Here is a 17,789-nt window from a genome sequence, read left to right on the forward strand (position 1 = left end):
GCGCGGAAAATGCGGCGAGAGCCAAAAAAAAAAGGAAGAGGCGGGTGGCAGAGGGGAAGGAAGGAAACGCTTGCAGACAAACCCCTGGATTTTGAAAACCTCCGTTCGCCAGCGAACGGGGCTCGTGATTGGCTGGGCTAGCCCAATATTATTGACATGTGTCGATCAAAGGTATTTTAATACCCTTGAGTGCCAGACAAAAGGGGAAGACGCGTTCGAAGCTTGTTTACAAAACGCTTTAACTTTTCTCACTGAACGAGGATTTAGTCGCCAGCTTCGACAGTACGTTAGAAATCCTGTAGTGCAATGCCGACGCTTTGGTTTTTCGAAGCCTGCACATTATTGTAGAAGCAAGCGCGACACAATTTGCAGTTGTTCCTTTAATTTTAACATCACTTTCTTGAATGCCACATGCGCCAAGGACAAGATAATAAACCACGGGACAGAAGATTAGCACTACTGCGTGGGAAAACCTAGTGAATTCGTCTGGCCAAGGGGAAGATTATCTTTATTCAGGTACTGGTCAAGATTATCGTTATTTTCCCTCTCAGATGTTTGAAGCCTCTGCTGCCCAAATTCCAAAGTTTTCCGAGAAGACTTTCCGTTGTTTGTTTTTGCTACAGGCGATAACACTCGAACCGATTTGCGGATCTGGCGTTTCCAGCAAACGCTTCTTTACTGGAGTTGCCTTTGTGGGAGCTGACTTGCTAATTTTACCTTATATCGATTCCTGGACGAATGAATACTGCGATCCAAGATTTCGAATCTTGCGAGCACAAGGATTACTAACGCGACTTGAATACTTCTCACATTTTAACTTTCTGGTAGATTTGTGCTAAAACTTCACCCTTGCAGGCCTTCCTTTTAGACGGATTGAGTGGAAATATAGCTTGATTATAAATTACCAAATTTTATTCATCGAGATTTCTCCGTTCCCACCGTGCGCTCGTTGTTTCAGAAATATTTTGACAGGTTAAAGTTTATTTTGGTTCAAAGTTCACCTCCGCTACGGAAGGCCGAAGATTTTATTGGTTAATTTTACGACAGCCGATGACAGCACGAAATCTCAGTGTGCGCACTCAGGCATGGAAGGCCAAGTGGGCGGTTTTCAAAATCCAGGGTTTGTCTGCAAGCGTTTCCTTCCTTCCTTCCCCTCCCCCTCCCCCCTCTTTTACTCGCTCCATTTTTCGCGCTGCAATTCTTTGCTTTCGAACCCCACAGAAACGCTTGCTACGCAGGCTAGTAGAGACCCGGAAACTAAAAAGATCAATAATACCTGCAGAAACTCAGTATAATCCCGCACATGCTGTAGAAACCTAGCACTAAGAGAACAAGGTACCCAAAGATGCACTGCCCAGAGATCCAGCAGAAGCTAGCAGAGACCACGAGATCCCGGGAAACGCATGTACGTACAGGAAAAGAGCGTGTGCAGCAGCGAATAGTCAGGTTTTTGTTCTTTCTGTTCGAATTCCGATGACTTGGTCAGAGGAACTTGATTAGAGGATCGTTAAAATATTCCCAAAAAATCGCATAAAAAATAGAACGCAGTAGCTGCAGGCCTACGGGGGGTCACCATTTTGAAGTGGACAATTGGATATCCTTATATAGCAAACCTTTTGTCGCAATTTTCTCTGCTGATCAAAATCCTGCATACTCAGGTTATATTTCTCGACAATATTTCTTCCTGCTACAAATAACATCTGTCCAAATGTGATTTTAAAAGCTAACCAAACTTTCTTTGGAAACCAGAATTATATCTCTATCGTAAAGATTAAATCCGAAAACCGGTGAACTTTAAAACTGCGCCTCCAAGATGATGGAATTAAACCTGACTCGCCTGGACTACCTGCAAGTGCGTAAAGCTATTTTAGCTTCCATGGATACGTGACATCAAACCTTTACGGGAATTTGTCTTAGATATTCTAGGATATATCATTTTTTGTCTTCTTTTTAGGTTGGAGTTACGTCTCCCAAAACAATGAAACTACTGTCCGGTGGAGGAAAACGGGCTGCGCAGAAGGTGAAGGATAGATCAAGAAATTACATCGTTTCTTTGACGATTTTAGATTGAGTTATAATTAGCGTTAAAGAAATTAAAGTAGATTTGTACTAGTATCGTTTATTATCTAACTGAGAGAGAACAGAAGGGCACAATTATTGAGCAAAAACAACAAATCAAACTCACTACTTGTACACAAATCTCTGTAGGACTGTGCTTCTTTATATTTGAATTGAATCTCAAAAACCTTTCATACTGTGTCGTAAAACTACCAGTGACAGATCTAGGTAAGGGCCCTTGGGAGCTGACCTCCAAACTCTCTTGCTGCAAGATCCAAAAGTGTTACCAATTTTACCCGTCTCCCAGGTTATTGGAACTGAAAAAGACCCTCTCAAGCAAGAAAGGATCCATATTGACTTAACACTTGCAGCCTTTACTTCTCCTTGAACACCTGAGGGGAGGGGGTACTACCTTATACGGGCTATATAGGTATGTGCAGCCCCAAAGGGCATGGTTTCCTAGCCGTTTTGGTCAGAAATAGTGTATAGATTTTGGCCATTTTGGTCTCAAACAGGGTATGGATTTCGCACTCTAGTCTTGTAATTGAACTGGTTATGTTTTTAGAGCAAGCTATCCTACCAAATAAAAGAATATAAACATTGTCTTTAACATTGATGTAAACTAGGGAACTAATTAAGGGCAAGTCTGGAACAGGGTACTGATTTAAGGGTCAGGTCTTAAATAGCGTATCAAAGTTTTGGTGAGGTCATAAATAGGGTAGGGGAAATCACAGATTTTGGTCATAGATAGGGTAAGGGTTTTGGGAAGTGGGCTGCACACCCCCACCCAATTTTTCTGGGAGTACCCCCCTCTGGGTTTGAGCAAGCACCTCTCAATCTAATTTAGCACAGAATGGAGGAGTAGTTTTACTTTTGTCTACTTAGAGCATGCATACTCTAAGATGAAGCACATTGCTCTGTTGTATAAATATCAACGGCTTTCACTGAACAAAATGGTTGGTGTTTTTTTTTTTCCTATATACCAACAACCAGGTTGCAATAGCTGATCAGGATGGAGTGCTGACGTGTTTCGGAATGAAAAAGAGTACTTCCCAGGTTAGTCAAACTATCCAGAACCAAATACTGTAGTCGAGCTACTGTAAATTATTTTCAATGATCCCTGTTCACTTCTGGTTTGTAAACCCTTTCAGTCATAAATGTAAAATATTTAATATTCTTCATACCTTTTAGTGAATTTTGGATTCTATATTTAACCTTGGCCCAGGTCTTTTAGTTGAGTTTTTAAGCAAGATGGTGTAGTGTTAGTGCATATGTCCTTCTTCTGGATGAGCCAAAGGCATCCACAAACACCACTTTTTCCTGTTGTGGTCCAGCTGGATGAAATTTATGCAAACCAGTTGTAAATGACATGGAGACTGTTACTAACTGTTTTGAGCTCAGGGGCCTTCTGGGTTGCATTTCAAGTTGTTGGACGTTTATGCTTTTACGGGTGTGGTAACCTTTGGCTCTTTTGGGGTCTATTTTGCCTCAATAATTTGTACCTCTCAGCTTAATTAGCACACTGGAGTACCTCGCCCCCCCCCCCCCCCCTTGGGAACTATTGTAACAGTCTTCCGACTGAGGTCTACTTTCAATGGGAGGCAACATGGTGGATTTGGTTAGGGCACCAGCCTTGAAATGTGAAGGTCGCAAATTCAAGTCCCGTTCTGACCACCAGTTGGTGTTGTTCTTGGTAGTCCCGAGTTCAACACCTTGATCATGCTTGTAAATAGCCAACTGGTCTGCCTCCTGCCAGCTGGGATTCTTAACCATGTTATGTTCATTTACACTGTATTTGTTTCCAGTGACCCTGAAAAACCTCACTGGGGGGAGTGGTCAATTAAGATAATTTTTTTTACTTTGCTACTGTGCAGGTCGCATTCAAAACACTTCCTGGTTCACCAATCTCCAAGTTGCAGCTTGGTGGACTGGACGGGCCTTCTCAGGAGAAAGTCTTTGTAGCAACAGGGGCTGAAGTACGTGGTTACACTAAGAAAGGAAAACAGTTCTTGGGATTCGACACTAATTTGACAGAGAGCATCCAGTCCATGTAGGTTTCACTTCTCTTTCACATTTCATGTCAGTAGGTATTTTGGTCTGAGTTCTTCCCCCTCCATGGAAATTCCAGCCTTACTTCATACTTTGGCTTTCAGCTTTGGCTTCCCCTATAGAATTTCCAGTAGATGGCTTTGGCTAATGTGTTTACATCCTTGTTGCCACCTAATTGAGACCCTGTGATGATCCATTTGGGAGGTTAGAATTGTGCAATTTGTCACACACAACTGATTGCATGGGCGTATGTACAAACAGAACAATAATTGTAACCTCCCAAATGAATCATCACATGCCCTGAATTGGTTGACAACAAGCATGTCAACACATAAGCCGAATCTGTCTATGACCTTTCTTGGGGTGGGTACGGATACCTGTTGTAGGTCAAAATGAAATTCATGTTAAAATGATTTTAACCTAGTTTGATCCTCAATTTCCTTTGTCTCCTAACCCTAATTATTCATGATGCATGAATAATTAGGGTTAAAAGACAAAGGAATTTCATTTTAACCTGAATTTCATTTTGACCTATAACATATATTATCTGGAACCATGCATTAGACAATTGCTTAGGCATCATCTTAAAAAATTGGTAGTGTTCAAAATTTGCTTGTAATTAAACCGACTCGCCTCTAATAAGGTTTGTCAAAAAATTATTCTAATTAAAATATCCAATGATCTTCCCTGGGGTAGATATGGATATTTTCTGGAACCATGCGTTACACATTTTCTAGACATCATTAGTAGTAGAAAATTGACAGTGTTAAAAAATTGATTTTGACTAAAACTAACTTGCCTCTTATAAGAGTTTAAGTTTGTTTGGCTGAAAATGGGCTGTACATTTTGTAACAATTTACTATTAATAATTATTTTGTGGGTAGGTATGTCAGTGGAGCTGATCTTTTCCTCTGTGGAAACTATATCTACAATCATTACCGAGACTGCAAAGATGAAAACTATTTCCTGTCTGGAGATAAGATCACTGACGTCCTTTGTCTACCATCAAAAAAGTAAGATGAATGTTATAATTTATATTAACTGTAGCTCATGGATCAAGTCTTTATTTTTTTTCAGTGGATTATTTTGTGATCATAACAATTTGAAACAATTCCAGAAGCACAGATGCATTAGTTCCTGTTCTGGCTTGTCAAGATAGAGTCCTAAGAGTTTTACAGGTAACGTCACAATTGGGAAAATGTAACGCTTGTTTTGCTCATTATTTTCAGTTTAAAGTTATGAATGAATCTCTATGTATATTTATTTTACAAGGCTGAACACTTCCTTATATAGCTACCTCTGTCTTGTGTTATAATATTGTATACTTTAAGCAAATTAAGGCAAACTTCCTTACAGTTGTATATTAGTGGTTCATTTATTAATACCCTTTCAGCAAAGTCCAGTAAAGCCATTTGACATTGGTGATATTTGATGCTTAGAGGCAATAGGTCAGCATTGTTTCTGCCGTCAAGTATTGTGCATTGGTAGCCAGTCAGTGTTGACCTTATCAATTCTTACTGTCCAGCAACCAATCGGAGCACAATATAATTGGTGTCATCTATGTTAAGCACAATATAAATTTAGGGAATATTTCTTTTAGGATTCTGATTTGCTGTATGAGGTTGAAGTTGCAGGACCCCCTCTGGTTCTGGCACTACATAATGGTGGTGGAGGTGAGTGACAACATGTATTTAATGGGCTCCATATTTATATCATGAGCCAGACTTTGAAATGCCAAAACCCAAAAGATGTATTTTTGGTTTTAATCTCTTTAATGAGTATTCAGGGCTCGAGAAAAAAAAAGAACTTGAAATCCAGCTTGCCCTTTGGACAAGTGGCTCTCAAATTTTGCTTGCTCTGAGCATGTCTTACTTTTTTTACTTAGTCGGGGGATGATTTGCTGGGGCTCTTGTCCATTGGGCAAGTGAGAACGAAAAGTTACTTGTTTGGAAGGAAAATCAACTTGTCCTGGACGACCAGATGGCACTTTTTTTGCACCCTGATTCCCCCACCTTAACCTCCATAAAAATGTTGCAAGCTATTTCCAGTCCAATACTAGAATACAAATATAGCATAAAACATGTAGGCTGTGATGGTTGAGTTTAACACAGCATGCCTTAAATTAATAATTATCTTAGCCGAGAAAAGTCACAAGGTCCATGGTAACCTTAATAAAAGCATTGATTAGAACTGTCTGAACTTTCTTTTAAAAAATTAATTTTTAAACATTTACAGGCTCTGACAGATATGCCCAGGCTTTGACACAACTTTTTCACATAGTCTGCTTTCACCTTCAGGTCTGTCTGGAGAAGAGGTTTTGTATGGGACATCTGATGGAAAAATAGGCTTGATTCAGTTAGGAAGGCAAGTTGAGAATTTACTCTAAATGAGTACACATTACTATAATGAATACCCCGGAAGGAGAGGGGGCACTCCCTAATATGGGTTATATAGATATGTGCGACCCCAAAGAGTAGCTGGTTTTTAGTTTTTTCAGTCTGAGAAAAGGTATAGATTTTTTCTCAGTGAAGACCATTTGCATCTGCATGACCCAATGCAAAGATAAGTTTTGGCAACTTGAGTTCACTGATGCCATTTTAAAGTCAAGTGAACTTCTACCCAGCATCCAAACTGTAAAATGCTGTGACAGCAAAGATACTCAGGATGTTAACTCACAAGTGACTCATATGCAAAATGACTCACAGTAATTTGCGTGCTCTCCGAACTAGTACATGTACTACTGAATTAAAGCAAAATGTATGTTCTTCCATGTTGTGGTCTCGCCTAAACTAGACTATGTTATCCTGATTAGGAAGCTCTACATGTTTGTAAAAATTAAGTGTGTTTGCTTTTAAATCTCATAGGCATTCCCCTAACCACAAGTGGGAGATCCCCAATGACAAGCGAAATGGAGGTAAGTTAGAAAAGAATTGTTATTAATATTATTTATGATTTAGGTCTCCATGTTCTGTTATATTTATCAAACACAGGAAACAGTGTGAAACAGTCTGTGACATGTTTAAGATACATTATGTTCTCCATCAAATTTAAAACTCACGAGTAAACAGAAAAATAAAATTATATTAATCATAAAAATCTATGTGAATTAAGATCATGAAGATATCTCTTGATATCACTATTCTGGTTATAATTTTCATAGTTATAACTATTGATAAATTTGAGAAACAGTAGTCAAAGACTGGCATCTGGTAAAAGTCACAAGTTCGTGGAAGCAAAAATCACTGGTTTAAAGACAACAAAGTACATATTTTCTGTGTCTGTGAATTTGCCTTTTCATGGTAACAGGCTGTAAAATCTGATGTCAAATGTGAATTTTTTTTACAAGAAGATTCTTCACACTGCTACTTTTATGCTGAACTTTTTGTCCAAATTTACAGGTGTCTTGTCATTAGAAACCTTTGACATAACAGCTGACGGCGTGCCTGATATTCTTGTTGGCCGTGATGATGGTTTGGTTGAAGTCTATGGTTTTGACGAGATGGATGAGCCAGTCCACAGATTCAAAGAGGTTACCAGGCTTTGAAAATTTGTTTTCAGGATTACATACACCCAGTTGCTTGAGTCATGGCATAAAATGACTTTTGATGAGTGTCATAGATTACCATTCTAGACATCCACATGACACATTTTCCCTAGTACAAAGCATTTGGATTAATACTCGAGACAAGGATAACAGCTTCAGTTGAAAGTACAATGTAATGTTATGCCATACATGTAGCTCCATTCAGTTTAGTGTTTTATCTTTGTCTCGAAAAGAGAAATTCTCAAAATGTCAAAACATGTATCACTGTGTTGAGTTTAGATTCCATTTAGCCCTCATTCTGATAAGTGCCTACTTCTTAAAATTAAGAAAAGCATCTCCTTTGTTAATAAGCATCCCTATTCCAATTAGCACATCCCATACATGTAATGAGAGTATATATTACTTAATCCTTCCTCAATGACTGCACTCTCAGAGTACATTGAGATCATTGTGAAGTGAAGCTCTAGTTCTACTCACTTCCACCTTGCTAGCTGTTGGCACAAGCTTGACAATCTGAAGGAGTGAAAGATCTGTTAAAAACATACCCTGGTCATTGGGTAATTGTGCCTGGCATGTGAGGGGTACATACATACATACATACATACATACATCACTTTATTTACCCTCGGATTTCAGAGTAGCTTATGCAGCTAATATCTCCGAGCATTTAACCATCAGATGAGAGATAGACCACCACACCGGGAACTACGTCCCCTACTCTTTTCAATTAGTGTGTGGGTTCTTTTACGTCCCACAGAATTAATTTTGAAGAGTTGTGAGACGGGGCCTACTGTTTATCGTCCTTATCCGAGAAGACTAGAAAGTCTAACCATTTGCAGATGTCATTACAAAGGCAGCACTTTCTCCTCAATTATTTAAAGACCCTGAGTGTTGGTCCGGCCGGGGTTTGAACCTGCGACCTCCCGCACGCTAGTCCGGTGCTCTACCACTGAGCTAACCGGTCGGTCGGGGTATTTTGCCCATGTGTACTAACCAGCGATTTTTATTTCTAGGCCATGAGTGAGAGCATCACCTCTGTTTGTGGTGGTTGTGTGGGTTCATCTGGGTATGATGAGATAGTTGCAGCCACGTATGCTGGGTGGGTGGTGGGTCTTACTACAGAACCTCAGCAGAAGGAGGTGGGACCCATGACGAAATCACAAGAACCAATCAGTGATGAGGTGCAAGCAAGGATTGACAACCTCAGGTAAGAGGTAATCTATATAGTAACCAGCTGCCATGTGTGTGCATAACGTAAAGCAACCTGTAGTATACATGTATATTGATCAGAGCAAGGTTCTATAAGGGGAGCAACAAACTGCATCTTAAAAAAGAAGAAAGGAGAAGTAAAGAGAAGATACATCTCTAGCAGTGGTGTGTTAACTTTTTGGCTTAATTGGACATGAGAGATTCATTGGTACACCGTGAAACTTAGGGTTTGTGAATTTTGTGAAGTCCCATACTCTTCAGGCTTCCTTGAAAAACTATTATCAACATTGCTTAAATTGCAATCAACTGCAGCAAGTATTAGTAAGAGTTTCTTTCTTTGAAAACAAGTCATGAAATTCCAAGGCCAAGATTTTATATTCTCAATGTACACAATTTTATTTCTTAGGCTAGAAATTGACAGCCTTCAACAGAAGGTGTTAAAAGAACGTGAGAAGTACCAGTATACAGCACATTCTGCCAATGCCTTGTCAGCAATGCCACAGTTTGCTATCAACGACAAGTTTGCTCTGAACAGGGATGATGCTAGTTACACACTGAGCATTGAAGTCCAGATTCCCATTGACAATGTTCTCTTACAGGTTTGTTCAGTATTAAGTTGAGTAATAAAACAATAAACAATCGTGTCCATTTGGACCAATAATATTGCTTGTGAGCGATAATATTTGGTGGATTATAAATGTTAATAGTTGAATGTTCAGATGCTCCTGCAGGCAAAGTACTTCTTTCATTGATATTTGAGTTTGTGTCATTTGTTACAGAGTGATGTACCTGTTGATCTTTTGGATGTGGACAAAAATTCTGCTGTAGTCAGCTACAGTGCTTGTGATATTGAGGTAAAATAATAACACTGTAAGTTGTCTCTTTAGTGTAGGTTGAACATAATCATATGAATACAAGTGCAACTGAGAATTTACACATTGACTACGTATGATATAAATTTGAAAACTGCTATTTGAAAGAATTTTCAAATATCACGAGTAGTGAAAATCCTTAATATTTCTCGAGCTTTCATATGATTGCTCATTTGTTAATGATATGACTGAGAAAGCTATGGCTGCTCACAAATTAATTTGTACAGTAGTCAGTTGCTCAAACTCCTTTCTTCAGTATGTCAGGTGTACCACAAGACACTGGTTTTCTGCTCCACTGAGGGGACAGGAATGGCATATTTGTTTCCACAGGCTATTTCATAAATATTTTACCTTAAGCTGGTTTTCTTTTTTGTAGAGAAAAATTATTATTTAATAATTTATTGATATTTCAGAATGGGAATTTTCTTTTGGCAACTTACAGATGCCAAGCAAACACAACAAGACTGGAATTAAAGGTTGGGGAGTGTTTATGTTTTTGAAAACATCAATATTGTTGTAACATTCTGTTATGGTACTGTTTGTGAAATTAGGCATTAATTTTTTGTCACTTGTTTAAGTATTAAACTGCAAAGCAGCTGTAGGACAAATAAAGCAAACAGAACACAACTCCCTTACCTTCTGGAGAGAATTTACTAATGCAGTCTACAGACTGCATGGTGGACTTCATGGTAGAATTGGCATTGTTTTCTACAATGATTAAATAGATTTATTACCCTTGGTCTGAATTAATACTCTGTGATTAAGAACTGAGTTTGCAAGGAGAAATGCCTCAATCAATCAGGCTAGATGCACTTGGGAAGTCAGAGCAGTATTTGAAACCTGTAAAATTTGTACAACACAGTAAATAATTATAACTGTGTCAGCATTACCTCCATATTTCAGATCAGATCAATAGAAGGACAGTATGGCACTTTACAGGCGTACATTACACCAAGGATTCAACCCAAAACCTGTCAGGTGCGACAGTACAGCATCAAGCCTCTGTCACTACACCAAAGGACTCACGTGTTTGATGAATCAAAGTAAGACATGAGCACAAAAAGTCTGATTTCAGTGATTAACCCCTTGAGTGCCTGACCATTGTTTACACTGTGCAACACCACTTTCACTGAAAACTGGTGTCTTGTAAAAATTTTAAATGCCATATTAAGCTTTTTCACTTAAACAATAGACCTGTACACATTTTGTGAAAGGTCATAAAAGTGTCTCTTCAGTGCGGTCAATTTTGCTAAGGTTGATGTAATTTGATATCGATAAGATATCACAGCGATGGGAATTTTGAAGTCTGTCTGTTGTTTCTGGTGTGCCAGGAGTTTGACTAAATCTCTTAAATTTGACGTACTCAGTATGTCATATAGGCACTCAAGGGGTTAATCAATAAAAGATAATTTTCTCTGCAGTTTTTATTGTTTACATTACTGCTGTGCTGAAGCCTGGCTGGTAGCTATACTTCTAGTGATTTGCTGAACTTAATGTTTTCAACTTCCCCTAGGGCAAAGTAAATATTCTAAGTTTTATGACATCTTGGTACAGGCTGGGGAATCAAGGATTTAATGTTACCATATCCAGGCTAGACTTATTGTAGCTAAAATTCCGAAGGTTAGGTTTCTATTTGACCAAGCAACTGATTTGAATTTTACAGTTTGTATAATATTTCAATTGTTACATTTGTTTTTCTTACCAGGCCAATGAACTCACTGAAGTTAGTGGGTCATTTCAGTCTTGCTGAAGTTCACTCCTGGGTCAGTTTCTGTCTTCCTGAAGTTCCTGACAGGTTTGTAGAGGCTTTTGAGTCAAGATAGTTTCTAAGGAACCTGCATAGCACATGGTTATGCTCATACAAATACAGTATTCCAAGGCAAATTATAATAGAAAACTAGCAACAGTCTGATACTCTCAGTTCGTCTCGCAGTTTGCTTGTTGCCCATCTTCCAAATGCTATTAATAATTATTTTCAATTGCTGTTGCAAAATACTACATTTTATTCTCATATGTACCACCTGTTATGCAGGCTAGTTTCCAGCTGACAAGAAATTATTTCAAGATTTTGTTGGTCCTCTAAAAGAAAAAACAAAAACAAAAACACAACTGCAGATGTTACTTGATCTCTCATTTCCACTTTCATCAACAATGTTTTTATTTCTAATAGAACTCCGGCAGGGGACCACGTGAGCTTCCATTTTCTGTCAACGTTTCTTGACACGCAGCTGGACTGTCAGTACAAGTAAGCTGTGAAAATTAAATAACGTCTGCTATTTCCAGAATATATCCATACCCACCTTAAGGAGGGTTATTAGAAACTGTAAAGGTGAGGGGGTCTCAAAAGCCAACATTTTTTAAAAAAAGCAGGGGCACCCAAAGACTGTTTTCTCTCGAATGCTTTTAAATGCTGTTTTAGGCTATCTGGAGTACTTTTAAAGCTCTGTAGGTTAATTTTAGGTTGCACTAAAAAAATTTTGTCTGTTCAGTTATTCTAGGGGAACTCGAGTATTCTCAGATTTATTAGCTAAGGGCTTTTTTGTCCATTTCCCGAAAATCTTAGGTCTTACTGTCTTTCCGAAAATGATAGCTGACCTTTTTTCGGTACCCAATATGACATTTTTAACAATCCAAAAACAACAGACATTAAATTTCTCATATCACGAAAGTTCAAGGTGGCAATTCTCTTAAGAAAATCAGAGGGGATCAAAGGCCTTCCAAACAGATAATTTTCCAAAACGATCCGTTGGGTGCCCCTGAAAAAGGAAAGTATAAATTAAAACTGGCCAGGAATTTCCAGTGTGGTGGGGGAATTCAACCAAGAAAGCCTCTGAAAGAGGTCGGAGTATGGATACATTCTGGAACAACACAATAATTACAATTTTTAACTAAAGCCAGCAAAGATATTTAATGTATTCTAACAAGGAAGTGAAGATAAACAACCCTAGATGTTTTGGTTTTGCATTACTCAGAGTGGCTTGGAGAATTGTAACTTCTGTCTGATAGCATGCATATCCACTCCAACATACCCCACACCCCCTTGCTCTCATTATGGCACGTGGTTTTGTTTCTGCACATCTGCATACCTGGGTGGAGATAGGCTCAATGATCCACAGACACAGTTGAAGCTTCCATAAGCAGACACCCTCAAGAAACAGAGGAAGTGTCTGTTACTGGAGCTGACTGCTTACACTTGCAGGAAAGATGCTGGTAAGGTGCCACTAGTGGTTCAGCAGTTGATAGGATTGGTGGCTACTGCAGAACAGAAGCTTTCTCTACATATTGGACATATTTAAAATATGCTAAAACGTTCCCCTTACAGCAGCTACCTATCCTTGAACTCTCAATTTTGAGGTGATATCTGAAGCAGTTAGTGTATTATAACCATTTTCGGTCAGCTAATTAACCCTTTCCAAAGACTTGTACATGTGAGGATGAAATTTCCATAAACTGTAAGTCAGTCAATCATACATTGTAACCCTTTTGTTCCTTTCTAGAAAAGGAGAAGCCATCTTCAAATCGGACAATATCTCAACGATATCAATTCTCAAAGATGTTCTTACCAAAGAGGCTACTAAAAGAAAAATCAACCTCAACATTTCTTATGGTTTGTCTTGTCAGCTCTATTTAGTATGTCAACTGGTTAAGATATGTTCTTTAAAGAATTACACAGCAGCTGACCAAATGAGGGTGGTCTTTCCACCTTTTTGGCATGGCATCTCTCGTTACATTCTTTTCTTTAATTAGTGTCACCAATTAGTGTGTAAAATGCTAGAATGACTGACACTTAAATAAAGTTTACTACTACTACTACTACTCGACACATTACATTAGTGATCTCCCACTGTGTCCTTTGAATGAATCTGTTCTCCTTGGTAGTCATATCATCCTCAACCACAAATACATGTATGTTGCCAATCCATGACTGATTTTTTTTCTCTCCGTAACAACATTGTTTGGTTAGAAAAATGAGATAGGCCACTCTTGAAATATGCTACAAATTAATGTTAATATAACTGTGCACTTTCTTTTTAGATCTTAATGAAGATTCTGTGGTACACACGCTTAACCTCATTCATCCCAAGCTGGAGTACCAGCTGTTACTGGCCAAAAAAGTCCAGCTTATAGAGGGGCTAAAAGTGAGTGGCTATCAATACTGTAGCTCAGACTTTGTCATTAAGTAAATTATTAAAGCACATGCAGTTATCTCATAACATCATTGTTTTCATGTTTGTCAAGAAACAGTATTTGAAATTATTAAATAACTGATAAGGAAACTAAATACTGTAAGTGCAAGCTGAAGGAATGTGTAAGAGTGTTTGTATAAAACATGTACACCTGCCCAGTAACTTAAACCTGTATTACTGTAGTCCTGGATTGTGGAACTTCTTATTTGTACCATGGAAAACTCTCTCAATTCTATAAATTAGCAAGAGCTCTTTTTGCATGTTTACATAGCCTCATCTAAACACGAGGGGGGTTGGAGAATCCAAGACAGTTATGCAAACTCAAGATGCAGTCGGAGGTTTGCATAACTTTCGGAAATTCTCCCAATCTCCCAAGTGTTTAGATGAGGTTATATAAACATGGGAAAAGTCTCCTATTGCTTTTATAAAATATTTCTCAAAGATATGTCACAACTGTGTATACATGCTCTCATCTAATTGAACACGCCTATCGACTAATGAGGATGCGCATAGTATTTCAGTTATTTTGTAATATCTGATTATGATTACTATAAATCCCGTTTCTAGCTTCAAGGTATATAATTAGGTACTCCTTGATGATTAGATTGAATGATTGAATGACTGATCAATTAATTGATCGATTGATTGATTGAATGAACAATCTTCTCTTTTCAGGAACTGCAGATGCATGAGCAAGACATTGGATTTTTTGCTCCAGAATACCAAAAAATTCTGGGTAAGAGGAAAAAATCTTTTAGTCATAGCTATAAAAATGTACTACCTCTGTAACACGAAGTAATGGTAAAACTGGAAATGAACTCTGTTTTCCATGTGATGGCGTAGTTGTATCCATTGGTAGTAAAAGTGATGTGGCTGCAAATTATAAGGATTATTTTCACTCTCTCCTTCCTCACACCTCATTGGCTCTCAAATCCAACACACGCTGGTGGAATAATTGTTAATTAGCCTGCATCACAGACAGACTACACCACCTGTATAGACTATATCAAAGATTTTGTGACATGTCCATGCAGCTGCACTGCAGGCTCACTCGATTTATAAAAAACCGGATCACTAAATAATGCAATTCAAGAGTTTTCATTGGCTAGCCATCATGGTATATGAGCAGTTATACCATGCTTTACAAAAAGTAGTAAGCCATATGCATAAGTTTTTGAGACAATATTTTTACTTTATATTTGTAGGTTTCTATATTTTGGGGGCGTTTCTAATAAAAGAATTATAATTCCAAGTGTCATACTTTCACAGTTTTCTTAGAATAAAGGGTGGCTGTAGGGCACAATGTTTGTCTGTAGTTTGATGCCATTAATTTTCTGTTCAGATGATTCAGAAAACCTTCAAGCAGAATACAAGAAGCAGCCTTGCCACTTGGAGAGACTTTATGGTATCCTTTTCGAAATTAATTCCTATCCAGTTAGTTTTCTGTGGTAACAAAGTTATCAACAACATCTCCAGGGCATTGAAAATATTATATAAGTTAACTCCAATTTAAAGTTTTATTTTGTCAGAAATTTGAAAGGATAGCAGTGTGTTACTGTGCAGGTAGGGAGATTAAGGGAGATGCGAGGAGTTGGTTGTAATAAGAAGTTTATAGGAACTTTGTATCCCTTTTATGACAGATAATATTATCTTTTCCCTGTCTCTAACTTCACATGAAGGACCTTTGTAGCAAGAGGTGATTTCAGATGACACTTCAAATACATGTAGACTGCCAGTAACAAAGAACAGCAAATGGGTTAACAATATTAGTTGTTGTTGTGTGTTTGGGGGGCAGTGGGGGATTGCGGCGGTTGATAGTTCCTTGTATGTTGTTTATTACTTATTTATTCTTAACAAATGTTGAGGCATGATCACTGATCTCTACATTGACAAGTTTAAGTTCAAGGTGAGGACTGCATTTTACCAGTGTTAAGCTCAAAAGACAAGTACATTGTAAAATTATTCTCCTTGGTGACTGCACACCGGGCATAACTTTTTCATGTTAGTTTTAACTGATTTGTTGTTGCCTCGAGGCAACATTCTCTACCTCAGTGATGATTTTCATCCTTCTCATTACCTGCCTCCTTAGTAGTGCATTGATATTTTTAGGAGAAATAAGACACTAATTATACGAATTTATTTCAGGGGATGAATGTGAAAAACAAGGTTCCTAACCTCCTGGAGGTGCTCGACAACTACGATCTACAGAATCTTGTGGACTTTTTTGAAGGAGCATAGTGGAACATATTAAAGTCATTACGAGTCAATACCTCGTATTTTGTTGACTAAGCAGAAAAAAAATAAAGTTGAACCTCCACTAACAGCGACCTCTCTACAGCGGTCACTTTTTTCAGTCCTGGTGGACAGCCTATGTTTTCATTCTTATTTTAACTCCTCTACAACAACCAACTCTCCACAATGGCAACGGCCACTAAAACTGGTCTCACCTGCCCAAAAATCTCTGGACAATGGCCAGTTAATCAACGACTGGCAAACGGTGTACACGAAACCCCATTTTAGCAATACATTTTAATTTATATTTTGTTTAACTGACAAAAAAGTTACACCCTGAAAAAGGCCAGCTTCCTCTGTCCGTAAGGTGACCAATGTGGAGAGGTTCTACCGTATATTTCAGTGTAAAAATATCAATTTTTGTCTGACATGCTTTAAAGTAGCCTCTGAACTAGTTTATTCATTTGAAGGTTTTGTAACTTTTGTACATAGCGGTGTGCTTTGTTGTTAATTACTATAAGTGTAAAAAACTATCATTTGCTTTAATGCCCATCAGTCACTCAGTCGGAAAAAGGAAACCTACAAATACATGTACAACTATCTTCAACTTGTGTAACACAACCATCACACTAAATAAATATAACAAGAACTCAAAAAATTATTCACACAATGAAGTGTTTGAATTTGCTGTAATAATAAGTAAACAATAAAAAAGTAAAATCATCACTAGGCATACAATACTGGGTGACTTGACAACTCTAGGTCATAAAAAGATTTCAGCTCATTCTTCTTAGTGACAAGGCCTCGACTAGTCACCAGGGTCTCTTTTCTTCCTGCCCCTAAGACCCATGGTGCTTTTCATTCAGCGAGGGGGGCATTACTCCAGACTTGGAGGAAATTTTCCATGGTCAATGGGACATCATTTTCGAGAATATCTGAGAAAGAAGACAATCTTGTGATGCATACTCAAATGTTTATCGGTAATTTCTGTTCCATTTGACTTTTCTTCTTGAATCTCCAGATTTTTTTGTTGAATGGTTTGCATTTGGAAATTGAACAATTTTTGGATTTTCAGGGAACTTAACAACAAAATTTCTGTACCTTTGCCCCTCTTTCAAAAGTTCCAAAATGCTTGGTTGAATGGAAAGCATCCCCAATATAGCTGAAGCAGCTGTGTGCTGTTTCCTGCATCTTCACATCTCCCCCCCACCCCCCAACCCCCCACAACTCATGTTTAACATGGTTTCATACGGGTATCAAATGGTCCCATTTAAAAGTGCTTGCAAAATCTGACCTCAGCTCAAATTGCTTGCAAAAATTTGATGAGAGCTCACCCGCTTTTGCTTGCAAAATTTTCACAACTGCTTGCATGCTCAGATTCTTGAGTGTACTCGATTACTTGAAATTTCATGAATCCTGCTTTGTAGTTGTATAAATCAGTTATGATTTGATTGAAACAAAGAGGTTGAAACATTCTTACCTCTGAGTTTGTCAGTTAACAGTTCAACTCAACCGTTTGAACCTGCTGTATGTACTATTATTGGGAAAAGTGGTCGCTGTTCACAAGGCAAATTTGATCACTGCTTGTACTTGCAAAAATACATGCTCTGCTCGCATGCTTGCAAATGTTCCCAAAGA

At 38.2% G+C, this 17,789-nt stretch overlaps 1 protein-coding gene across 1 annotated transcript; it reads left to right on the forward strand.

Moving 5' to 3' along the window:
* The first annotated feature begins 982 nt into the window (after positions 1–982).
* Positions 983–17,783, forward strand: LOC145496376 (BBSome complex member BBS7-like). The gene is made up of 23 exons (XM_081475999.1): positions 983–1,852; positions 1,955–2,020; positions 3,052–3,114; positions 3,933–4,108; positions 4,992–5,120; positions 5,225–5,285; positions 5,708–5,780; positions 6,405–6,471; positions 6,972–7,021; positions 7,506–7,636; positions 8,665–8,858; positions 9,267–9,459; positions 9,640–9,714; positions 10,146–10,208; positions 10,636–10,775; positions 11,438–11,527; positions 11,903–11,977; positions 13,230–13,339; positions 13,768–13,871; positions 14,595–14,655; positions 15,262–15,324; positions 15,785–15,825; positions 16,065–17,783. The coding sequence occupies exons 1-23, from the start codon at positions 1,814–1,816 to the stop codon at positions 16,155–16,157; spliced, it is 2,157 nt and encodes a 718-aa protein (XP_081332125.1). The 5' UTR covers positions 983–1,813; the 3' UTR covers positions 16,158–17,783.
* The last annotated feature ends 6 nt before the right edge of the window (positions 17,784–17,789 follow it).

This window comes from Orbicella franksi, chromosome 9, assembly GCF_964199315.1.
Source record: "Orbicella franksi chromosome 9, jaOrbFran1.1, whole genome shotgun sequence".
Taxonomy (NCBI): domain Eukaryota; kingdom Metazoa; phylum Cnidaria; class Anthozoa; order Scleractinia; family Merulinidae; genus Orbicella; species Orbicella franksi.

Bases quoted from the DNA above. Each gene is read 5' to 3' on its own strand.
- LOC145496376 (XM_081475999.1), top strand. From the start codon at position 1,814: ATGATGGAATTAAACCTGACTCGCCTGGACTACCTGCAA. The intron at 13,872-14,594 runs GTGAGTGGCTAT...TTCTCTTTTCAG, and splicing joins AGCTTATAGAGGGGCTAAAA to GAACTGCAGATGCATGAGCA. The intron at 15,826-16,064 runs GTGAGGACTGCA...AATTTATTTCAG, and splicing joins TTGACAAGTTTAAGTTCAAG to GGGATGAATGTGAAAAACAA.